At 28.4% G+C, this 25,353-nt stretch overlaps 2 protein-coding genes across 2 annotated transcripts in view; one reads left to right on the top strand and one right to left on the bottom strand.

The window, feature by feature from the left end:
- The window catches only part of amon (prohormone processing protease amontillado), a 276,980-nt gene that overhangs the window by 117,232 nt on the left and 134,395 nt on the right, over positions 1–25,353 (top strand). The window lies entirely within an intron of this gene.
- LOC122268363 (uncharacterized) lies at positions 376–25,340 on the bottom strand. Its single transcript, XM_043047557.3, has 5 exons — positions 22,904–25,340; positions 18,546–18,654; positions 5,959–15,448; positions 4,019–4,124; positions 376–579 (listed from the first exon to the last, which is right to left on the bottom strand). The coding sequence occupies exons 1-3, from the start codon at positions 22,998–23,000 to the stop codon at positions 14,842–14,844; spliced, it is 813 nt and encodes a 270-aa protein (XP_042903491.1). The 5' UTR covers positions 23,001–25,340; the 3' UTR covers positions 376–579; positions 4,019–4,124; positions 5,959–14,841.

Below are 25,353 nucleotides of genomic sequence, written 5' to 3' on the forward strand. Positions count from 1 at the left end.
TCTCTGTACTATATGTCCTTAATGGGGGAACAATGTTGGCCCACCTAATATGGTGCCCCTGAAAGAGTGGCCAACAAATCTGCCCTTGTAATACCTGGATGACGAATGTCAATCGGGTAGGCATTGGAGAAAAAAGAATTTGAAAGAAATCCTGGTTGAAATGTACTAATTGGATATGTTTGCAGATGAATTGTATCGCGTTATGGTTCAAAGTACCAATAACACGGTTCAATGTTGAAATTATTTTCTGAAACTGTATAGTAATCTTGTAATGTATTTTTATTATGTATACTATTGCATATTAGACTTACAGTATTGGAGCCAAAGATACCATCCCATCCATCAGTATTTTATCAACTATAATAATGAATACACTTAAAAAAAATAAAGTTTTATTTGAAAAATAAAAACAAATTCCTACATGAACTCGTTTCAATGTATTATGCAACATATTAATTCCTGGTAATTGCTGCAATAAACACGTTCTCACACTTTATATTGCGAGGACAACAATTGGGATACTGTCCATCACCTGCAATCAATCTGCACAACGAATTCGAAGGATTTTTATAATCACACCTATAAATTAAAAGAAATGTCACTGAAATAAAATTAATTTACATTACTATCATAAAATAATATTTTCCGGAACATATTTTCCTTTCAAATATAATTAAAACAACGTGAAAAAGGAGTAAATAATACCACATAAACAAACATATCATCATTGCGAGAAACTATTATGAAGTAACGTTTTAAGTTTCAGAAACTAAAATAGGGAAAGGATACAAATTGGAGAAATTAGAAATAAATTAAAGTAAGGTAAAAAAAAAAGATTGACCAATTGGGTAGTAGAACAAGATGAAACATTCTTTTAAAAAAAATCTTGTTTGCTGCTACATTAATGGTCTATCAATTTTCCTTCATGTAATCTGTTTCTAAAAAGTTTTTTTTAAATTCATTTCTTTACTCTATAGATCAATCCTTTTATATGTATTGTAACTTGATTTAATTGTTTCTATCTCTCCGTGTTTCTCCCTCAATTCTGTGTTTTAACACTGAAAAAAATGGTTCATAAAGGGTATATGTCCGTTTATATGATGTTCCTTGTGGATTTTTAATATTATTTTAACGTAAGTTACATACAGCATTATTTGAAATTTCCATTCTAATCAAATTACGAATAATAGTGCTATTTTACGCATTCAAAGAGCTGTAATAATTAACTAATCATTCATACGTTCCACCGTTTCGTTATGTTTTAGAGCAGAGTGTGCCCAATTATCGTCTTGGTTAAAATTGCTGAGCATAGAGCGTATGTAAAAAGACCCATGTAAAAAGACTCATACGTTTTATGTTATGAGCTGATGTTTTTCTTTTCTTATAATCAAGAAAAGTCAAATGAAGCATTTATAAGAGTATTGTTCCGTACACAACTTGCTTGTCTTCTTTAATTAAACAAATAATTAAAACTTGCGAAATTAGAAATATATTTCATAAATTTTTCATATTGCACATTTTTTACACATTTCCCTCTTTCATTCCATGCATTTATAGTTGGTCTCGTGGTTCCATAGAGGGCTTATGTTATTTATTTTGACTTTTTAGGACTTGTTGTTGACTTGTTTCAACAGAAGTAAAAACTAAAAACACTGAAATACTAGAAACATTTATAAATCTATCAGGTTATGCCTCGAAACACATAATTATAAAACTAAAATAAAATTATTTATGCTTAATCTAAAACAATTTTACTTTGAATTTTGGTAGAAGTTCATTTATTAATGTAACTGGCTCAATTGTGAACTATGCTCTAAAAATTCCAGATCAAATTACGGTAAAAAGTACTGGCACTCAAAGAGCCTCTATTTTTTGCCAAAAAATCCACTTTTACCGGAAGATGTAACGAAACAAAAAGTCAGATAAAAAGGCAGACCGTTACAGTGATAATTACCTCAAAATCATTGAATTGCTTGAATTAAATAAATAATACTGTAAAAATTACGATAAAATAATATAAGGTAAGAAATGGATTTTAAGGATGATGCACCCAAAGTGCCGATACCTAATACCACAATACTATATTTTATTTTATAACCGTCGTTGAACAGCCGACCCAAATTTATGGGTTTACCACTACTAATGTTCAACTCCATAGCCTTGTAATTTTCAACCCAATCCAGAAGACAAGGGAACTCCTGGATCGAGTATTGGGAGAAATTTGCCTTCGTGGAGGACTTTTTGATGGAGCTAACCTCCATTTGCGTTACATGGAGAGGAAGACTATGAGAACCTCCCATGGTTAGCCTGACGACAAGGGGACTCTAACCCATGATCCGTCTACCTTTGAGCATGTTTCAGGGGATAGAGCGAACTCTCTATCCCCTGAGTCATCGCGGCTCACCTCAATACTATAGTTGAATTGCAACGGAAAGAAAGAAGTCCCTACCTTACTAAAAAATCATAAAATTTGCGCCGCATTACATTTAAATTTACAGTGCGCCAATAAAACAACGGACCACCCTAAATAAATTTTGATCTAATTATTGGATCTTAACTCATTTTTAATGGTTAGAGGGAGTGACATCAAATATGGTAATTAATTAGTGCAGACGATATTTTAAGTTACAAAATCAGACACAAAAATGTACTACTTTTTTTCTGAATAAAAATGTTTTTATTTTCGAAGGTTCGGTTTCTGTTAAATCGAATTCTAAATACGCAGCTTCTTCAAAATTTGATTTCTCATGAACTATTTGAACCGAGTTTGCTCAAATTTTGTATTTCGCCATGTAAAATTGCATACCTTAAAATGACGCAAAAAATTTTATACTTTTCAAAGCAAAATTTAAATTGAATAAAATTAAAAAAGTATTTTAAAATTAAGACAAAATTATAAAAAATGGAAATAAATATTAAATAAAATAACAAAAAATAATAAATATTTACTACATTCATTTTTTGCATGGAATTATGTTTGGATAAACGAATTTCATAATTGTGTGCAAAATTTTTTTAATTCGCTTAAAAAATTCTCGAGATAAGGGTAAAGTAAATTAGTAAAATTAACAAAAAGTAAAATTAACATTAAGGGATTCAAACTTTGGATTGCTCTTCCGATCAAACAATGGAGACCATATTTCCCAGATTACTGCTACCTCTTATATATTCAGAGTCAGAAATTCAAATAGGTCCATAAAATGAATTTGCCTGAACAATGGACGTATTTGAATTTTATAATTCAAATACGTCCATTATTGAGGCAAAGTACGTTTTTGTTCCTGATTTCATAACTTAAAATATCGTCAGCACTAATTAATTAGCATATTTGAGGTCATCCCTTGAAAATATTAAGAATTAGTCCTAGAATGTGAAGATCCCATCATTAGATCAAAATTTATTCAGAGTAGTCCGTTTTTTTTTCGTTTCTTTTTTGTTTTTTTTGCACTGTACAATGTTATAGTTCAACGTTAAACCAATATTTCTAAAAGCGCAGAAGCAACAATAACTTATATAGCAGAATAATGACAGCTCTTTGTCTAATTTTTCTCTTTTTTTTCTTGTAAATCTCTTCTTCTCATTTTTTTTCTTTTTTTTCTCTTTCTCTTACAATCATTTATTTCTTCAATTAGCATATTTGAGGATTAGCATATTACTTATTGATTAGCATATTTGAGGTCACTCCTTGAAACCATTAAGAATGAGTCCTAGAATGTGACGATCCTATCATTAGATCAGAAGTTATTCAGAGTAGTCCATTTTTTTCTTTTTTGAGCATTGTACAAATATTATAGTCCAACGTTAAAGCAATTTTTCTAAAAGTGCAAAAGCAATAATAACTTATATAACAGAATAATGACCGCTGTTTGTCCAATTTCTTTTTTTATTGTTACATATCTCCCACAATCATTTATTTTATCCTATATTATATTGATATTCATTTTTTTTAAAAAATCGATCATACTGATAAGACAGATAAAAGAATAATTCTAAATCAAATAAAAAAATATATACACACGTAAAATGGTGAAATACGCCATCTTCGCATTCTATTTTTTCACATTTATCTCTGATGTATGCTTGAGTACCAACTGGAACACGAATACCATCGACATTGCAGAATCCTACGATGCAAAAACAATTTACATTTGTACACTTTAGGCTAATATTTTGCATTCTCTCTTCATACTCAATAACAAGTCACGGTAATATGAGAGTTCTCATTACTATAATTGGGTAGTTTATTGCTGTATACAGAAGAACTGAAAACTGTCCCCAAGGAAATCATATACACACCCAATTAAAGTCAAGACATCGTTAAAGTTATTTTTATATAGCATTGAAATGGAAATAGACTGTGTAATGTTTCTTGATATAATTATTTCTGAAATTTTTATTTGCATTTAAATATGTACTCATATAATGAGCAATATAGTATATAGATGCAAATTTATCATCGATTACTTTATCCTTTACAATAAAGTCTTTTAAAGTTACAGAACATTTTTATTTGTTTGTAGTTTTATGATTTATGCATAAGTATTTTTTTAAATAAATATAAAATGTCGCAAAAAATATTTATTATTTGTTTAATTTATTGTAGTATTTTATTAAATACCTGTTGTGTAAAATATTAACGCAACACGGAGGAAAAGATTGATTTGTTCCCAGTGGCAGAGAATAGCATTAAAAAAATCAAATTTGAATACCTTGTAAATGAAAATAATTTGTGCATAGTATTGACCTAATGAATGTGTAAATGAAGAACAGTTTAAAAGACGACCCTATATTCTAATTTCAGTTTTTTCTTTTTTTTTAATTTTTGGCAAAATTTCAAAATGTAAGAAATTGAAATTATTTGTTTCGTTGTAACAACAACCAATCAAATTACAGATGATAAAAATATGCGCTCTTTACTTACATTCATTATTCACAAGCTTTTATATATCTGATATTTATGTTTAAGAGAATAAAAAAACTTCAATGAAAATTATTGTTCTATTAAATTTAATTTTTAAGAATCTGGTGAACGAACAATAGGATCTAAAAGCAACTGAGAAAGCTTTTCCGGGAGGGCAAACAATGGCAAACCGCTACTATTTATTTTGCTCATTGAATAATTTCATCACATACCTTAACTACTGATTTGAATTATTTATAAGAAAAAACTATATAAATTGTAATCTATTTGAGTAAAAAAAGTCTGGCTCTAAATTACCTTCTGAATTAGATTCAAAATTTAAAGTTTAGGAGAGAAAATTTCTCCATGTGAACCAATATTTTTTTTTAATGTTAGTAAATTAAAATGCTAAAAAGAAACTGCAGTGCGTGCAAAAATAAAAAGTGATTGCAATTAGCCTTAACATCTTAATATATAATACGAGAACCTACCAAATTACAAATATAATGAAATTTTTATTCAAGTGTAATATGAAAAATTTTGCTTTAAATACAAAAACCTCATAACATTTTAAAAAACATTTGCAGTATTATTGTGATGTTTATCTGCTATTTTTATTAAATCATTTGTTAGATTTCTCAAATCGCGCACAAAATGTAACAGTAAGATAACAAAAAAATATTTTTTTTAAAAGAAATATACTTTCAAGAATATATACACTTACAATAGTTTGAAAAAGAATAATGAATACGTTAAAAAAAGTAATATTTTTGTAAAATTGTTTTAAGGAAAATATTCAAAAGTATTAAATCGCTGAAAAATTTAATATTAATTTGTGACCATACTAATATTGTCTTGGTAGAAATTGAATACTTTAAATTTATTTTGATATGCAAAATATATGTTTGATTTTCCGTACGTAATACCTTAATATACTAAATTTGTACTTTTTTTCTTGAAAAATGAGGCATAATTTATAGTTTATTTACACAAATTCTGTTACTGCTTATTCATATTTACAGCTCCGTTTAATTGATTTTTAATTATAAAGTACTTACCATTGCTAGTATCTAGCTGCGTAACTTGAAAATTACTACGAACTAAAGTTGGCGAAAAAAATACTGAAACAGCAATAAAAATTAATATTCGTTTCATTTTAGTCCAATCTTTATTTAACTGATTAGGAATAAATTCTATAAAGAACACAAAGCAAAAAATATATAGTTTTCTACATGTATATTTAATAGTAATACAATAAAAGTTCTCTATACATTAAATTAGTGGATATTCAAACAAAATAATTCCTTCTTGTTTATTGATTATTGTTAAAAAGAGATTTAGCTTAACTAAAGCAGGAAATACTAAGTATGGCTTCCACAACTTTTTTCTTTCTTCTATCTTATCGGAAAAGATTAAAGGACTTCCTCAATTAATTTTAATTTCTGTGAACAGTGCTACAATGAATCAGAGAAAATTTAAGTTCAGTCGTAGTCAGGACCTTGGAAGTTTAAATTTGGTAATTACAAGATTCGAGATATATTTTTCCATCGAGACATTTTTACGGTATTTTTAGGAAGAGTCAAATAATATTTATATTAAAGCTCTTGATGTTTAATTAATTTTTCCTTTCTCTCGTTTCAGAAACGAAACAAGATTTATAATTAGTTAAAATAAATTTAATAAAAAAATTACAGTGCTGGTATTTTTAAAAAAGCTAAAGGGAAGAAGAAAAAAATTTGTCGTTTTAAAAGTCAACCACATCAGAAATTTTGTAAAAATGGGAAGAAACAATTGTTTGGTGATAGAAATGTATTTCAAAACCTTTCTTTTGAAGTGTGAAAAATATAAGAGTGCAATTGTTTCCTCCTTTTTTTTTGTCTATATTAAAATTAACTTTTTTAATTTTTTCGGTTAATTCTGTGTGATTAAAGTTTTCCTCAATGATAAAAAATTTGGGTGATAAGAGGCAGATTTCTACTTGTCGCAGTCATAAGATTATTGAAATCTTTTTTTTTTCTTTTTTCTTTTTTTATATCTGGAAAAAAATTTCTGTCAACATTTGAGCTCTTTAGTAAGTCAGCAAATAATTGAATTGAAGTTTAATTCCGTTTTTGATTCTAATTGCCAATTCCACTATTTTCTAATCTGCTTGTAGTAGTCAAGAAGAAAATAAAATTTTTATTGTTACCCGAAACTTAAAAATAGGAATCTCTTGTAATAAACTTATAAAGTATGTTTATGGAGAAAGAAACGAATTCTACGTTTCTAAAGTATGTTTCTAATAGCCAATATGTTTCTGAAGAAAGAAATGAATTCTATGTTTCTAAAGTATGTTCGTGAATGCTAGTATGCTTCTGAAAAAAAGAATGAATTCTATGTTTCTAAAGTATATTTCTGAACGACAATATGTTTATGAAGAAGGGAATGATTCTATGTTTCTAGAGTATGCTTCTGAGCTCCAGTCTGTTTTTGAAGCAAGGAATGAATTCTATGTTTCTAAAGTATGTTTCTGAAAGGCAGTATGTTTATGAAGAAAGTAATGAATTCTATGTTTCTAAAGTATGTTTCTGAAATCCAGTATATTTCTGAAAAAAGAAATGAATTCTATGTTTCTAAAGTATGCTTCTGAAAAAAAGAATGAATTCTGTGTTTCTAAAGTATATTTTTGAACGACAATATGTTTATGAAGAAGGGAATGATTCTATGTTTCTAGAGTATGTTTCTGAGCTCCAGTCTGTTTTTGAAGCAAGGAATGAATTCTATGTTTCTAAAGTATGTTTCTGAAAGGCAGTATGTTTATGAAGAAAGTAATGAATTCTATGCTTCTAAAGTATGTTTCTGAAAGCCAGTATATTTCTGAAGAAAGGAATGAATTCTATGTTTCTACAGTATGTTTCTGAATATACAAACACATATATATGTTAATATACAAACACATATTTAAATGGAAAAACCTCTTCCTGAAAAACATGGTTAGGGAAAAATTTAAAATCAAGAAAAAGGAGAGAAAAAGTATCCTACCGAAATAATGCCGCTTCTATTATTAGCCAATATATCTGCTATACTTATAATATCATTTACTAACATCTGTAAATCAGTAGCTTAATATAGCTCCAAGTTTCAATGATGGCAATCTTCAATTTCGCCACTGATTCAAATTGTATGCCATAAACTTATCCCGCCAAACATTGAGAAAAAAATATGTTCAAAACTATAAGAATGTGGTAAAATCTACCATGTTTCTCGTTTCTTAAAGAACACCAAAATGCTATGTAATTTTTTATCGAAGCACTTTGGTAATGATTTAGGTAAAATTAGCAATAAAACAAAAACAGGTTGATCACTATAAAATATTTTTCAGAAAAATATGTTTTGATTCATGCTTTGTCACTTATTAATTTCACATATGATTTGAGAAATTGATTTTTTTTTACGTTTGAAGACAAATTTTTTTAAAGAAAGCAATTTATTTTTTTTCTGCAATTTTATTTAAAATATGTTATTTATTGAAGTAAAATTTTCCGAATTTTAAACATTTCAGTTTCAAAACATTCTCGTTGAGTAATAAATTCAAATTTATTTGATGAGAATTTATTTATTTGTCCGAAAAATGGTGCATACATTTACATCCTTTCATTCTTATTAATTTAATTTTTTGACGCCGATTGAGTTTTAATTTTAACGAAGTAAAATTTTTCAAAATATTTCTGGAACTTATTAAATTTAATTTTATGGAATTTAAACAAAAAATTTACTTCGAAGTACTGTAAAATGATTGAACGATTCAAGCAATTGTTTTTTTGTTTTTTTTTGCTTTTTTGACTTTTTGAAAATTTTTCAGCAATGTTGCATAAAAACATAGAAGAAAATTTAAACATTTCAAAATTTTAAAAAAAAATTCTATTTTCATTATTCTACCTTTCATTGATTTTCTATTTTGATGAAGTCAATTAGTAACCAAACATTTTCACATTTCAAAATTAATCTCCTGAATTTTAAAGAATTCCATTTTAAAGTGCTTTTTGTAGAGTGAATTAAAAAAGTTTTTGAGCATAGATACAGTGATTTCTCAGAAAAATAACCTCAAAGTGAGCTCTTTCCAAATGGAATGGAGAGAAACTCTCTTTAAGCCTCATTAAAGGAACAATATCTACAATATGGAGAAAGTCATTTTCAATATTTTTTTTTTAAATTGAAAATTTTCGTAAAAGTGGAATTTTGTCAAAAAAATAATAATAAAGTAAATTAGAGAAAGGGCATAGAAATAATGCTATTTTCTCGGTTCATAAAATTGTTTATGCATACCTATTATGACATTATGGCGGGTCAAAGGTGTGAGAAATATTAATGACGTGTTTAAAGAAAACCTTTTAGATGGAAAGTGCTGTAACTACAGCACATATCTTAAATGGGTGGAAATTATTAAACGGAGAGAGGAGACCATAAATCTAATAGAAACTATTTCAGTAGCACATATCTTACATGCACTTTTTTATACGTAACCCATAATTACACTTTTTTATATGTTTTAAACCACATCTGAATATCTCGAAATTAAAAATACCCTGATAGGGAAACTGATCCATTCCTCTATTTGGTGACGCTGAATTCGGGGGTGGAGTGCAATTCAGAAACAAAAACAAGAGAAAATGATACCGCTTTCAGGTCTTAACCTTAAATTGTAGGTCATACAGATCTACAATTAAGGTTACAATTCGTGACAGTAATTATAGCTGGTATATCAGAATTTATTATTTACATCTTCACCTATGACTTCCATAAATTTTCTAATTTATTTCTTGAAAAACAGTTCATATTTTTTAATAACTCTTAAAAAATTTCTATATAAATTTCTTTTTACTTTTTATAGCAATTGATTTTTTTTTCTTTTTATAGAAATTGATAAGCAACGCACATATGTAGCTGATACTATTTTACTTTAGAAGAAATATAAGTTTATGTTTTTAGAAAAAACTGTTACAATTGTTAAAAGAATTATTAATTTTATCATAGTTGCACTTTTTTAAATTTCTAAGGTGAAATTTAAACAAAATAATATTCTAAGAAAGTATGATCAAAACTACCAGAATATGGTAAAATTGACCACGTTTCTGGCTCAATAAGAACCCTAAAAAGCTAGGTAAGTCTTACCTTTATGCATTGGTATTGATTTTCGTAAAATTAACAATAAAGCATGGCTTTATAATGTGTGATAAAATTTGGTAAGAGATGGAAAAAATTTATAATTGTATCAATATTTTAAAGTATGGATAAAAACCTATTTATTCAGTTAAGTTTAATTTTCAAGTTTATATTTTTTACTAAATGAGTGGTTATAAGAACTACAATTTTGAAGATAAGAATTTCTAGTAAACTTCATTATCAAAATGAGCAGAAAAATTACAAAATGTTGCTAAATGTTTTCTCATTTAAAAATATGACGTGTCACTTCTGGTCTTTCTACATTTGATGATATTTGGGCTATTATACTCTGTTTTGCTTATGGATAGTTGTCACGTGGATAAGTAGATAATAAATAAAACAAGAAAAAGCAATCTTCCACAAACGAAGTCAAAATAGAAACTTATAAATAGTGTGGAAAAGCATCGGTTGCGATGGTAAATTTAGCCTGATTTTTTTCACAAGTCGCATTAAGGCTACCAATTATCAATAAATGATGTAAACCTATTTACAAAATCATTTTTACCGAGATTTGGTGACCACGTTCAAAAGATTTATCAGCAAGATAATGCCCCCCTTCACGTTCACCAGGAACAGGGTTTAGATAATGGAATGCATTCTGTATAATGCTAATGTCTATGTTACAGTTTATAGTAGTTATATATGTCATATTCATAGAGTAACAAAAATTTACTATCTCTTTTAATATTTTCTTGAATCTGTCTGAATAAATATGTTCAAAAAATATTAAATCACTAAAAATAGTTAATAAAAGATGTACTGCGTTAAAGTTATTTAGATGCGGTTAATAAAACTGGCATAAAATGATGAGATAGATTTCCTCATCAACAATACCGAATCTTTCGCCGAACTTTCAGCTGCAGGCTTCTAAGCGGTTTTCTTCATGTTATCGATAAGAAAATAATGCGTAGTAGAACAATTTCTTTACAGTTTTGCGCTGTAACTTAAATCGGGATAGATATAATGTATAAGTTTTTACCCGAATTATAAAAGTATTTTGACTCAAGATCATAATGACAAAGGCCTAATTTAATTCATTAATCTTATTTAAAAATTAGTGAAAACCATTTTTTTTTCTAAAACTCTATTTTTTTACATAACAATGAAAATAACCCTCTAAGACTTTTATAAAACTATTATTATTATTTATTATTCAAAAATGAGTATTTTTAGTTATTTTTTTAAGGAATAAAATGTTGAGTGTTATGAAAGATCAGGAAATATAAATCCCCTAACCCCTTTCCTCAATCTCCCGTCAAAATCATGAAGCGAGCTTTCATCTCCTCTTTCTCGTGTCCGTGATATTTCCGGGCTACAGCGTTCAAATGTAATGCCCCAAAAAGGCATATCCATCTCTTGTGCTTGGTATTTTTTTAAATTTCTTATTTTACACACTAGATGGCTGCACCAAACTCTTTTTATTGCAACTGGAGATAGTTTATTTTAAACTAGATATCAGCGCTATCCAAATATATATATTTGTGATTTATACTCCGTACTCTTAGCTCAGCTACTTATGCTCTATGTGAATACACGTCTTTTGTGTTTTGTGATAAAATATTTTTTAATATTGTGTACATTAGGGAGTCAGAGTTACATGGACATACGGAGTATGTATAGAGTTCAGAATTTCAAGCTAAAAAGAATTCTAAAAATTAAAAATGAATATATATTTTCTACATACACTTTTTTTTAGATAATTTTTTTGAATAAAAAATAGGCACTTTTATGACAGTTATATTGAAAATAAGATAGTTAAAATGTTTTGAAAAATGGAAGGAGCTAGCTATTATAACAATCAATAAAGGTATTCAATAAACATAAGTCTTGCAAAATTAATAAATGAACTAATTAAGAAAGGGGATCAAGCTGGCTTCGAAAATGATTCAAGTAACACAGGAAATGCGGAAAATGTACAATTGTTCAATTGACAGATTGTATTCAAAACAATGTTTCTTGGTTAAATAATCAGGAAAACTGGTACTGTTCAGAAACGCTACTCACCTTTGCGTGTACTAACAAATCAGATGCCCTATTCTCACACCAACTAATCTATTGCTTGTTGATGAAATATCAAATGGGACTTGCATTTAATTTACATCCGCATTCTAGAAATCCTATTTAAACGAACAATTCTGATCAATCTAAATAACATTTCATAAAGGGTTGAGCGCAGGTAAAACGTTGAAATGCGCTGGAGTTATACTTTTTAAACGAGAAAAACTGGCGCACATTTCAAAGATTATCTGTAACGATATTTGGTTAAAAATTTGAGATGAATAATTTTTGCCGCAATTTCATCATCTATTTAATCAAATTAGAAAAATCAAAAGCTTAGAGCACTTGGTAAAATTTTGTAGCCACGTTTCTCTAAATTTAATATAATAAATTCGAGGATCCATAAGTATTTGCATTTTATTATCTAATATAATAAATTCATTGTTCATAATAATTTACCTGCTTTAAATTAGTATACTTAAAAAACAATAATTGAATAATTTTAAGTCTACCATATAAATATATGAAATTTTGTGAAATTTTGTAACATGTGTAATATGTGAAATTTTGTAACCACGTTTCTCTAAATTAAATATAATAAATTCGAGGATCCATAAGTATTTGCATTTTATTATCTAATATAATAAATTCATTGTTCATAATATTTTACCTGCTTTAAATTAGTATACTTAAAAAACAATAATTGAATAATTTTAAGTCTACCATATAAATATATTTTTTTAAATGTTTAAACCTCAAAGGCAACAATATTGGTAGCTGTTTAATTACTATGTTAGCAAATTTGGAAAATTCAAACATTTTAGCTTTTTAGAAAGCTCGTCTCCTGCTGATTATCGTGCACTGAACCCCATCCGTTGTTTTCCTATTTTACCGGTTTTCTCAATGAGGAAAGGCTCAATGCAAATGCTTCGTATTATAACAGCCTATATAAAGTGATGACGATGAAGTTTAGGCGAGGCTTTATTTTTATCTACCACTATTTCATGGTAATAACCCATGCAGTTTAAAAAAGGCTTTGCTTTATCTGCCAATATTTCTTGCTATTACGTTTCTATATATGGTGTACCCATGCAAATTAGGAGAGGCTTTGCTTTACCTGCCAATATTTTTCTAATTACACTCCTGTATTATTTCCATCTATACTCCCTGTGCAATCCTCCTCATGCAGGCTAAGAAAGACTTCGCTTTATCTTCTAATATTTCCTGCTATTAATACTCCGAATCTTTAGATACTTAATAGAACTAAACTTTTTCTGTGTACAAGTATTTCATGAGGTGGTTAAAACACTCCAATAATTTTAAACTAAGCTCAGTGACACGACAGCCTAAAGAAGGCTAAGACCTACTGTGTTCATCTCAGTTTCCTTGACCTTGGGCTCTGGGATGCAGGCCAATAATTTTAAAGAAAATCCTAATTAGAAATAGGCTAAATCACTGCACAACTTGTTTTTTAATGGAAATAAAGATCTAATCTAAAATTTGAATCTGGTTGATTTTTATAATATACATCACTTTCCTTTTTGTTTTGAAATATATCTTGAATTATTTTTGCAACTATATAACTTTTAAGCTTTTAAATTTGACGAATTATGAATGTATAAACGTTTAAAAAATGTTTAAAAACGAACTACAAAGCCACAATATTATTAGATTGACAATATTCTAAAAACAATCTATTTATACAAAGGACTACTAAATATAAGTTTTTATAAGCAACCCTGCATATTAAAAAAATACATCGTGTGCTCTAACTCTAACGTTAATTCTCTAATATTAGTACCCCATATTACTCTAATATTAATTATTGCTCTAATTCTAATATAATTCTTGCAATGCCTCTCAAAAACTTATTTAAGCCAGCACCGAGTGATCAAATGTCAATTTAGCCTAAACAGTTGCGCAGTGAAGCCATTTCACTAGAAGTCAGATGTATATTTGATGACTACAACTCTATATGTAAATGCAGGAGACAATTTGTGACACTACTCTTGACATCCCGACTAAAGCGCCCCTCACTCTCTTTATCACCAAGCACGAATAAAATTTAAATAGCGTGGAACGTGCGTAAATAAAGCCATATGAAAAAACGTACAGCGGTTTTGATATTATAATGAGGCACCTTTTTCAATTTTTAAAAGCAAAATGAAAACGAGAAACGCAAGCAAGTTACAACAAGAAAGAAATAACCGATAGGACTAGGCTTAGAAAACAATAGTAAAATAAATTACATAGCTTTAAAAAAAAAAAAAGAAAGAACCGATAAGGTTAGGCTTAGAAAACAACGGTAAAATAAATTACATAGCTTTATTGTAATTTCCCTACGCCCATTTGCTAAACGTTTTTTTTTCTTTGTAGTAATGATATCACTTGATTGTAATTTTTCCACCATTTCTGTGTTCTCTCTTCCACTCTGTTCGATATTAAAGAAGTGAGCCAAGCTAGTTTTCCTTTTTATTTTCATCAGCCGCAATTTTAAAGTCTTCTCTTAGTTTAAATGTGAAAGACTGCTATGGGGAAATTCCTCTTAACTACAACCTACAACTATTATATTAGATGGAATCTGTATTTGTTCTTCCCCTCCTCATTTAAATAGATTATAAACAATATTTGTACGAACTGTTCTACAGAGGCGGAACGTTAAATAATATTCCGCCTCTATCTATATGTACAAAGCAATTAATTTACAATGTTTGAGGTTGTATATGTCGCAAATATAGTTTTTACGAGATCGGATAGTTCCTTGCATATCGATTAATTTCGCTCAAAAGTGGATCCTGTGTTTTTTCAGTAGCGTCGTCCTGTGTTGTAACTTCTTCAGTTGTGTATTCTGCGAAATCGTATTTTTCAGCTCTATATTTTTCAGGTGCAGATTTTTCAAATTTGTCAGGTTCACCTGAAACTTCTTCGTAATCGTTTTCGAATTTTTCGTCCTCTTCTTCTGAATCTTCTTCGTCATCGTTTTCGAATTTTTTGTCCTCTTCAACTGAATCTTCTTCGCCATCGTATTCGAATGTGTCTTCTTCAGCTGAATCTCCTTCGTAATCATTTTTGAATGTGTCTTCTTCAGCTGAATCTTCTTCATAATCATTTTTTTCAGCTAAGTCTTCTTTGTGTTCGTTTTTTTCCGATGTGTCCTCGTTTGAAGGAACCTGTGTGAAGTTGCCATAGTCTTCCATGATCCAATGCTTCGGGAAAGAGTAATTTTCTGGTAATGGCCCAATAACTTTGCATTTAGGAAATGTGGGACAGCACTCAAAGATGCCTTTTCCTCGAACAAGTGTACAACTTATACTGGGATGTTTTGGTCTGAAAAACACTGGAGCACATCTGATAAAAAAAAGAAATGAATATATATATATATATATATATATATATATATATATATATATATATATATATATATATATATATATATATATATATATACACGAAAACACGAAGAAAGTTAAGAGAAACAATAAGTTTCATTCAACAATAGATACCCAACTAAAGTAATAAAATTTTATATAAAATCATTGAATTAATCGTATATTTTTGTAGATATATTTACTAAACATTTTTTTTGTTAATTTTTATAATTTTCCCATATGCAAATCCATTTTGGGTAAATCCATTGCCAAAATTATTTACTAAATAATTTCTTTGATAATTTGTATAATTTTTCCATGTACAAATTCATTTCGGGCAAATCCGTGGTTAAAATTATTTGCTGAAAATTCCTTTACTAAATAATTTCCTTTGTTAATCTATACAATTTTTCCATGTGCAAATCCATTTCGTCAAATCCGTGGGTAAACTTGTTTGCTAAAAATTTCGTTATTAATTTATACAATTTTTCCATGTGCAAATCCATTTCGGGCAAATCCGTGGCTAAAATTATCTACTAAAACTTTTTTCTTTGCTAATTTTTTAATGTGCAATTCCATTTCGGGCAAATCCGTGTTAAAATTATCTATTTAAATTTTTCTTTGATAATTTATATAATTTTTCCATGTGCTAATCCATTTCGTGCAAATCCGTGTCTAAAATTATTTGCAAAACAGGCAATTTATGTTTCGCTTTTCTATTTTATATTTTTTCTTAAATTAACATCTGTTTTCTAAAACTATTTACGGTCAATTCTCAAAATTATCCAGTATAATATTACCTTGCGCACATCCATTTCGGGTCCATCCTTGGTAACTAACAAATCAATGCACAGAATAACAAATCACTTCAGCAGTGCAGTAAGAACGACACTTTAAAACCCTCTTGTTACACTCAATTCGCGCTTTTGTTTTCATATTTTGTAATCTGGCAATCTTTCTGCGAAAACATTTTTAAATCATTCTTGAAAAATTTCTCGTTCATGTAAGTTGATCTGATTTCGCTACACGCTTTAATAGTCCATTTTTATACAGTTTTTTCTTTTTATATTATTTTATTTTCTGTTTTTACATGTTATTTTTACTTATTTTTACTTTTTGTGTTCTATTTTATTTGTTGTAATTTTTATAAAAAAAAGTTTTTGAGTGCTCCTCACACTATTGTATTAATGTATTTTGCTTTGGCTTTATTGATACAAGATCAGAAAGCACTCTGTTTTGCGGATATAATCGTGTGGGCTGATGAAAAGATTATATCTTTTTTTCTGGGTTTTTTAATGAAATTTCATCCCTTTTTTTTTTTTTTTTTTTTAAACTGTTGTTTGTTATTTTTTACTTATTATTCCCCCCTCCCCTTTTTTTCATATGTCTATAATTTTTCTTTGTTTTATTCTTCATTTTGAACTTATATATATATATATATATATTTAAAAAAACAGAATGAGTTATATTAATATTTTCTGTTTATTTCACTCAAAAATATTTTAAATAAATTAAAGGTGTTATCATTTTTATGTCATTAAAAAGATTTTGCATAGAGTTAGACGTGCGCCAAACTAAACACTAAAATTATTTTCTGCACCTTAGAGAGACTGCAAATTGTAAGAAAATAAACAATTAATGCGATTAATTACATAACGATACGATTGATTACAGAACGATACGACTAATTACATAACGATACGTTTAATTAACGATTGGAATTGAATAAATGATTTTTACAATTGTGTGCATTAAATTTTCAATTTTCTAAAAACGTTTTCAAAATAGAGCGAAATACGCTAAGAGTGTATGACTCATTACATTCTGGTGTATATATATATATATATATATATATATATATATATATATATATATATATATATATATATATATATATATATATATATATATATATATATATATAGCATGCACGTAAAATTACTAAATCAGGCACCGAAACATATCGAGCATTAACGTTGGTTAAGTATTTTTTGTGCCTGATTTAGTAACCTAAAATAACGTCTGCACTATTTAATTAACTTTCTTAAGTTTAAGACCTTGAACCATTAAGAATAAGTCATATGAGTAAATATAATAATTATATAAAAACTATTCAGGGTATTCGACTTTTTACTTCACGCATTTACATTATACAAAATACATTAAATACTTTGTGTCATGTTTCGCATTTTTTTCTTAATTTATGATACATTTTAGTTAGAAAAAAACATGCCCAGTACTGGTACTTATTGTTTTGGCTTGTATAGATGAAAAAATAATATTGCAAACACAATTGTAATGTTAAAATTGATAGAACATTCGACTTTAGTTATTAATTTAAGTTTATTTCATGCCATCAGATATTCTAATGCATTCTAGCTTAATGTGGTTTTACTTAATTTTTGTAGAAATTATGACTTAAAGTAAAACAAGAGTAAAAATTTTTGAGAAATGAAATCAAGACTTTTCAAAGAATTAAAATCTTTGGAAGATTTGATTAAATTAAATAAATATGATTTTTTCTCAATAATTTTCTTTCCCTAAATTTTAAAAATAATAATTTCGAAAACTATATGTGTGATAAATACTGCTTAATGTAGTTAAAGGAGTTTTTCAAAATTTCATAATTTTTACAATATGAGGTAGAAAATAATAAAGTGAGTGCGCTTCATAAAGTCATAAAAACGATATTTTTAATTTATTTGTATTTTATTATTTATTTAACATAACAAGTTCGACTAATTATATTAATTCAATGTGGTTTTATTTTTGCACGAAACTGCTTTTTTATTATTGTCAATAATGTACTTAACAGTGTATTTTATAATTCAGAAGACTTTTCAGAATATCAAAAAAAGTTTCAACACTATTAATTTAAAAATTTCATTGATGGTAAAATTAAATAAGCAATTGTTATTCCGTAAAAAAACGGGGTCTATATCTAAATTATTTATTTTAAAAAGAGCAAACGCATTATAATTACAAAATAAAAAAAATTAAAATCAGCATTTACACCTAAAAGGTGATTCTAGATTAAACGTACAAGGTGATTCTAATTTAAATTAAATTTAACTCACCCAGTTATTCGAATTTTCCCTGGCTCACAATTAACTATTTCACATTTTTCAACATCAAATGCGTAGTCATTAACAGGAATCAACAGTCCATTGAGATATTCACAATATCCTACAAGAAAAAAAATTTGACTTTATCCGAGAAAATCCTGTATACTTTTATCAACGAACACCAATTAATCAATATTTTAAAAATGATTTTTTGAACTTTCATATTGCATTATATTCATATTAATAACCTTTTGATTAATGTTTTTGGTGAAAAAAAAAGCAAATTGCAAATTTTAACAAATACTAATATGATCAAAGTTGGAATTTCGTAATTAGATACGATATCGAAAATCGATGACAAGGTGAGAACATTTATCACATTAAGTAGGCATTGTGTACAAAGTGCAAACAATCATTGCATACATTGCCTAAGCATTCTACAGAAAATGCGAACAAGCATTGCATACTCTACCTAAGAATTACACTCTATAACAAAAAAGTCGACGCACCAAGAAGGAGTTGTCTGATTGAAACGAAAATTGGTGGATAGGAAGACAATGTACAGAATAGTAAATGATTAAAATTTCAGAACAATTGAATAATTTATTTCAGAGTTACAGTAACAAGTTCAATAAGGTGTTGACCCGCCTCTAGCCTGGATACAAGCTGCCACACGGCGTGGCATAGACCGATAAAGCTCCCGGATGGTCTCTTGCTGTATTTCCTGCCAAATTCGATCCAATTGTCGAACGAGGTCATCAACATTCCGTGCCGGATGTAATCGCCTTCCCATCATATCCCAGACATGCTCGATGGGAGAGCGATCTGGTGGTCTGGCAGGCCAAGGAAGAGTTTGACAGGCTTGCAGACAGTTCATAGCAACACGTGCCGTATGTGGTCTGGCATTGTCTGGCTGAAAAACCAGCCCAGGGCGCTGCAAAAGGAACGGTAGCAAAACAGGTCTTAGGATGTCGTTGACGTACCGCTGTGCAGTAAGTGTACCTCTAATGACGACCAAAGGGGTCCGACTGTCAAAGGAAATGACACCCCAGACCATAATGCCTTGTTGAGGGCCGGTGTGGCGTGCAGTAGTGAAGGCAGGATCCCCCTCTGCCCTGTGCGTCTTCAAACACGTCTTCGATGATCGTCGGGACACAGTTGGAAGCGGGATTTGTCGCTAAAGATTATACGTCCCCAGTTGGTATCATTCCAGTCTGATCTGTTCAAAACATTCATGCATACGAAATTTCAAAGCAGGATGATTGTTTCTTGGTGAGTCGATTTTTTTGTTATAGAGTATATATACGAAGTGTGAACAAGCATTGTATACATTGCCTAAGCATTAAATACGAAAGGCGAACATGGCTAAGCATTATATACGTAAAACACTCAAGTAAAACTAATAGCAAAATCATAAAAAATCAAGAAATACATTTAAAGAAAAAATAAATTATTATTTTTCTAAATATCTTCCCTTAAATGATATGCAATGATTATATCGCTCAATCCATAAGTAGAGTAGCCTAGCAATTGCAAATTTGGCCATTTTGGCAGCCGCTTCAAAAAACTCTACACTGCAGAAATTACGTTAGATTTACTTTTATAATTTCTGAAAGGAGTTTCTCTTTCAACGTCAGTCAGAAAATACAGTGCTATAAAGAGGATGTGGCATGATTTTAATATTCCATTTACTAAGATTTTGCTGAACAAAAGTAGCGACATGCAGGTGGACACAATGCATTTCGTTTTTAACTCTGAACTCTCACTTTCATTTCTGTTGGGCAAATAAAAACAAATCCTTAAGCAAGCACGAAATAAGGAAAATAACTTCGTTTTACTTCATTTAGAATATTTACCATTTTGAAAAAAATCGCTTGCATTTTATTTTAGGTTTCACGGTGTTGCCAATGCATGAAAAAATAATCCGACACGTAGTTTTCATTTAATGTCTTTTGTAAGTGCGGGAAAAAAAACGGAGCGCCTTGAATAACTTTTAATTGAGTGATCACAATCTTAATGGTTTAAAAGGTTGACCTCAAATATGCTAATTAACTAGTACAGATCATATTTCCAGTTAAGAAGTCAGACACTAAAACGTAATTTCTCAGAATAAACATAACTTTTTTTCGACGAATACCGATCCTTACCCTTAAAATATGGGTGAGGTTTAGTCGTGAAAATATGGGTGAAATTTCGGTCTCAATAGTTCCGTTAGGCGAGCGAATCAATGTTTGGAGCCTCGCCTAGTGTTTGGGCGTTAAATTTTACTTTTTACGTGTTTCGCCATATATCAAGAACCAGTTATAAATGGTGAATTGAGTTTTTGCATCAACATGATATTATTTGTTTGAAGTTAGTTTAGTTGTATAAAAGATCTTTTAAATTTATCAAGAACTAAGAATATGCTGGAGTATTTCTCCTCGCATTGAATTTCCCTTGGTGAGAATCCCAGCGATGGCTGTTCCATATAAATTCTGAACCGTGCTCACAAACACCACAGTTCCAACGTGGTGTATCTTAGGTGTGAAATATCTTAGACGGAAGACGCAAAAGTGGGTAAGTTTCATCAAAAAGCCCTAAACGAAGGCAAATTTCTTCCAATACGTGATCCAGTATTTTCTTTGTCTTCTGGATTGGGTTCAAAATTACAAGGATACGGAGTTGAACATTGGTATTCGTAAACTCAAAATTGGGTCAGCTGTTCTACAACGATTATAAAGTAAAATAAAATGCTTAAAGTTGTATATAATTTAGACATTTTTTTAATGCGAATAGAAGATGTTTAACTTTAATGTCATTTTTAATGAATGAAAAAGTTTGAAAAATGCTTATAGTTTCAGTTTTTAAAGTTAAAATTTTATGAAAACCACAATTAAAAAATTCTATTATTAGTTTAGACCGAATAAAATATAATTTTATTGACTTAATACAAAAAGCACATCAAGACAATTCCACATGTGTCTAGATGGCAATCTCAGATTCTCAAAAATGCCTAAGATATTTACAATGAGTACAAAAGTGTACATTTTATAATTAAAATCTTAACGATTTGTTGTGGTTTCATTCAATTAAGCATAATAAATACATGAGTAACGATACCTCACTCGTCCTGATAGTATTATTTAAGTTTCTTTTTTGAATAACAGCCGTTTTGAACTAAAATCTATCAAAATAAAAGAAAATTTTTAAAAAAGTGCACATGGTCTTACTTATAAGATTTGTTCACATCACGGACTAACCTAAATACATCAAGTTTTAGTCAGAAATGGAAGCTTTTGACCCTAAATGCTCATCACTGCGTTATAGTCATTAAATAATGCATTGGTGGCTTTGAAAATCAAATTTTTCAATTTTTAAAAAATATGTTACGAAATAGAATTTGCTGAATATTTCTCCCTGAAATCAGCATCAAATATCTAGCAGGCACAGCTAATGGGTTCTAAGTACTTCTTGGTTTTAGGTTTGTTTTAAAACTGAAATTAAAAAGTTGTGAATTCTTTCCACGCTGAGAAAAAAATATGGTCAAAATTTTCAATTTTTAAAAAATATGTTACGCAATAGAATTTGTTTAATATTTCTCCCTGAAATCAGCATCAAAAGATCTACCAGGCACAGTTGATGGGTTCTAAATACTTCTTGGTTTTAGGTTTGTTTTCAAACTGAAATTAAAAAGTTGAGAATTCTTGACACACTGAGAAAAAAATATGGTCAAAATTACCAGACTGTGTTAAAATTTGCCGTGTTTCTGACTCTATTTAAACACCAAAAGGCTCGGTAATTTTTACCGAACAGCTTTAAGCAATGATTTTGAAAAAAAAATAACAATAAAATATAATTTTATACTATGTACTAAAATTTGGTAATCTTGACGAGTTACCTAAGAGTATGGCATTAAAAACCATTCATTCAGAAAAAATTTCTTTTCACTTTTTTTTTTTTTTTTTTTGCTGAATGCCTGACATTAGGAACTTTAATTATGAAAACCGGAAGTTCCAGTAAACCGTTTCCACATAAACAGAAAATTACCAAATGAATGGTTGAAATACCGTTTATTTTGATAATAATAACCAGAACATGTAGTTGTTGTTTTTTTTACTAGAAATGCCATACAGAAAGCTGCAAAATTATCCTATCCGTGCTGTTTCTTTTACATGAAACGACATTACTTTTTCCTCATCTGTAAGCAAGTTTGAAAGATACAACAAATTAATAAATATATATCTAAATAAAGAACTAAAATATATTTTAATGAAATACATTGAGAAAAAATGTGATTCTCAAAGATCTTTTAATGGAGATTAAAAACCATTCTGAAAGCTGTGTTTCGAGCTGTGTTGAAAAATTAAAAACAAATAACAATAATTACGTACCATTATCCGTGTTAATATACATCATTTTCACATATGAATAAGAACATGCGAAGAAATCTGCAATAAAAATCCAACAGATAACAATTTTATGCATCATTTGTTCTGAAATAGATATTGCCTTCCGAAATTCGTTTTGAAATTTAAAGCCCTAATCTTTCTAACTTCATGCTGAGGAAGAATACAAACTACTAAAATACAAAATAATATGCTGTTATTTTAATTGATGAGAATTTGAATAAAAAAAAAACAGAAAAGAAGTTTTAAAAAAAAAATTGAAATGAAAATTCTTTTTACAATGATTACTTTGTTTGGGAAAATACGTTCCCTCCATTTTGTTGTGAGACATTATTTTAAAAAACCGGTTTTAAGACAACAAAAAAATAGAAACTTGCTTTCTTTAACAAATTACATTGATGAGATGACTTATTATTATTTTAAAATTTTATACACCCACACATACGGGTCAAATAGTGCAATGATGACATATATAACTCATCATTGCACTATTTGATTCTTCTTATAAATATTTTTTTATCTATTATATAATAATTTTTCAAAGATTCATTTATCAAAAATTCATTATTGTTAAAAACGTATTATTTCGCTTTCAAAATGTTCCGGTTTTAAGCTTCTTAAATTCGTGATAAACACTATCATGAACAGAATTAATTTATCGTTGTCCAATCAGATAATTTCCGAAAATAAAAAGTATATAAAAAAGCATTCAATAATTTTAAAAGCATACACATTTAAAAGCATTCAAATTAAGTAATTTAGGCATTATACAAATTGTAAAAGTTTTAATACATACACAATAGCAGCTACAGATAAAACTACTATATTTTAAATATTTATTTTGAAAGAGATTATTTTGATATTTCCATATGCTTAGCGTTTAAAAATTAAATCACATATTCAATAACTTCCTTCGTTCTTTAATCTGATAAATAGGATTTGATTAAACATCAACACATGTGCTTAAATCAAGTTCAACGTCTAAACATATGGCACAAAATTAAATATAAGCATAAACATGTGACAAAAAATTAATTAAAAATATAAAATATGACAGTTTCTAATTTTTGATCAGAGAAATCTAGTGTTAACAAAGCCTTTATTCCTTTAAGAAAACATGAGATTTTATGTAAATGTTTTTTAGAATTCAATCGCAAGACGAATGAAAATTATCATATATGTTTCTTTAGAAATGTATCGAAATTTATAATTTACTAAGAAGTTTAATAAAAACTATTCGTATGGAAAGTTAGATTCAATTAATTACAATGATGTGCTATTAAATAAAAAAAATTCCCAAATTAGCTAGAAGTATATATTTATGCCTAATAATCTACTAACTACGAAATACTACACTCTGTCAATAAGTCTTGAAGGATTTAAAATCTAGAATATTATTTTCAGTATTCATTCAAACTGTTATCAAAATAGTATAAATTAGGATAATGGAATGCAAATTGATTTAGTAGTATATCTCATAGCATAAATATCACGCGAAGTCTGTCCTTTTCTAAAAATTTCAACTTCATAAATTCTTTCTTAATTTGACTGTCAGATTTTAATTGTGCAATAAAAACATAGTTTAAAAATACCTATTATTTTCTCTCTGTAATAGAAAATCGTATAGACAGCCGTCGCCGCTGTTTTATAAATTTCAACTTTAAATTACGTTTTATTTTGATATGCAAACTGCAATCACCATAAAGCTTAGAAAGCTTGAAATTATTAAGGTGTACAGAAACTTGAACATGAATTATGATGGAATAAAAAAGAATTAACATTCCCAAGTTAGTTCGAAAAATATGAGACTTGAAATTATGAAGATGTGTTGACAAGAGAGCAAAGTGTTCGATGAAATTAAAAAATATTATCATTCAATTATTAGTTCGAGAATTAATGACTGTAAAAGTTGTAGCCATGTATTAGTTAAAGCCATGTATAAATCTGATCATTTGTATCAAAATTTTTTAAACCTAAACAATGAAGAGAGATAAAGCAGTTTTCAATGTGAAAAATTATGTGAGATAGGATTATCGTCATATATTATTATGAAGTAATATTAATTCTCATTTATTACTTGTGTCGAAAATTCTGTAAGTTAATTATTTTTTTCAAGTACAGTTAGTTATTTTTCAAATCCAAATATTTCTTATTTCATTGCGATTAACATATTAATAAATGTGATTACATAAAGTTATAAAAGTTATATATTGAATAAACAAAATGCTCTTTTTTATCAACTTTAAAGAAAAACAATAATGAATATGAAGCAATCACGGGGGTAAGTGAGCGGAGCGAACAGGGATGGAGCCTCCTATGCTTTTTTTCAAATATGAAAAATTGGGGGAGAAATAAAAACTTTGAAATCCTGTATAATCTGAATCAAATCATTTCTTTTTGAATAATAATTATATTTTCATCACTTTTTGTTTTCA

This window comes from Parasteatoda tepidariorum, chromosome 7 (genome assembly GCF_982258835.1).
Source record: "Parasteatoda tepidariorum strain Cologne lab strain chromosome 7, Ptep-v5.0, whole genome shotgun sequence".
NCBI lineage: Eukaryota > Metazoa > Arthropoda > Arachnida > Araneae > Theridiidae > Parasteatoda > Parasteatoda tepidariorum.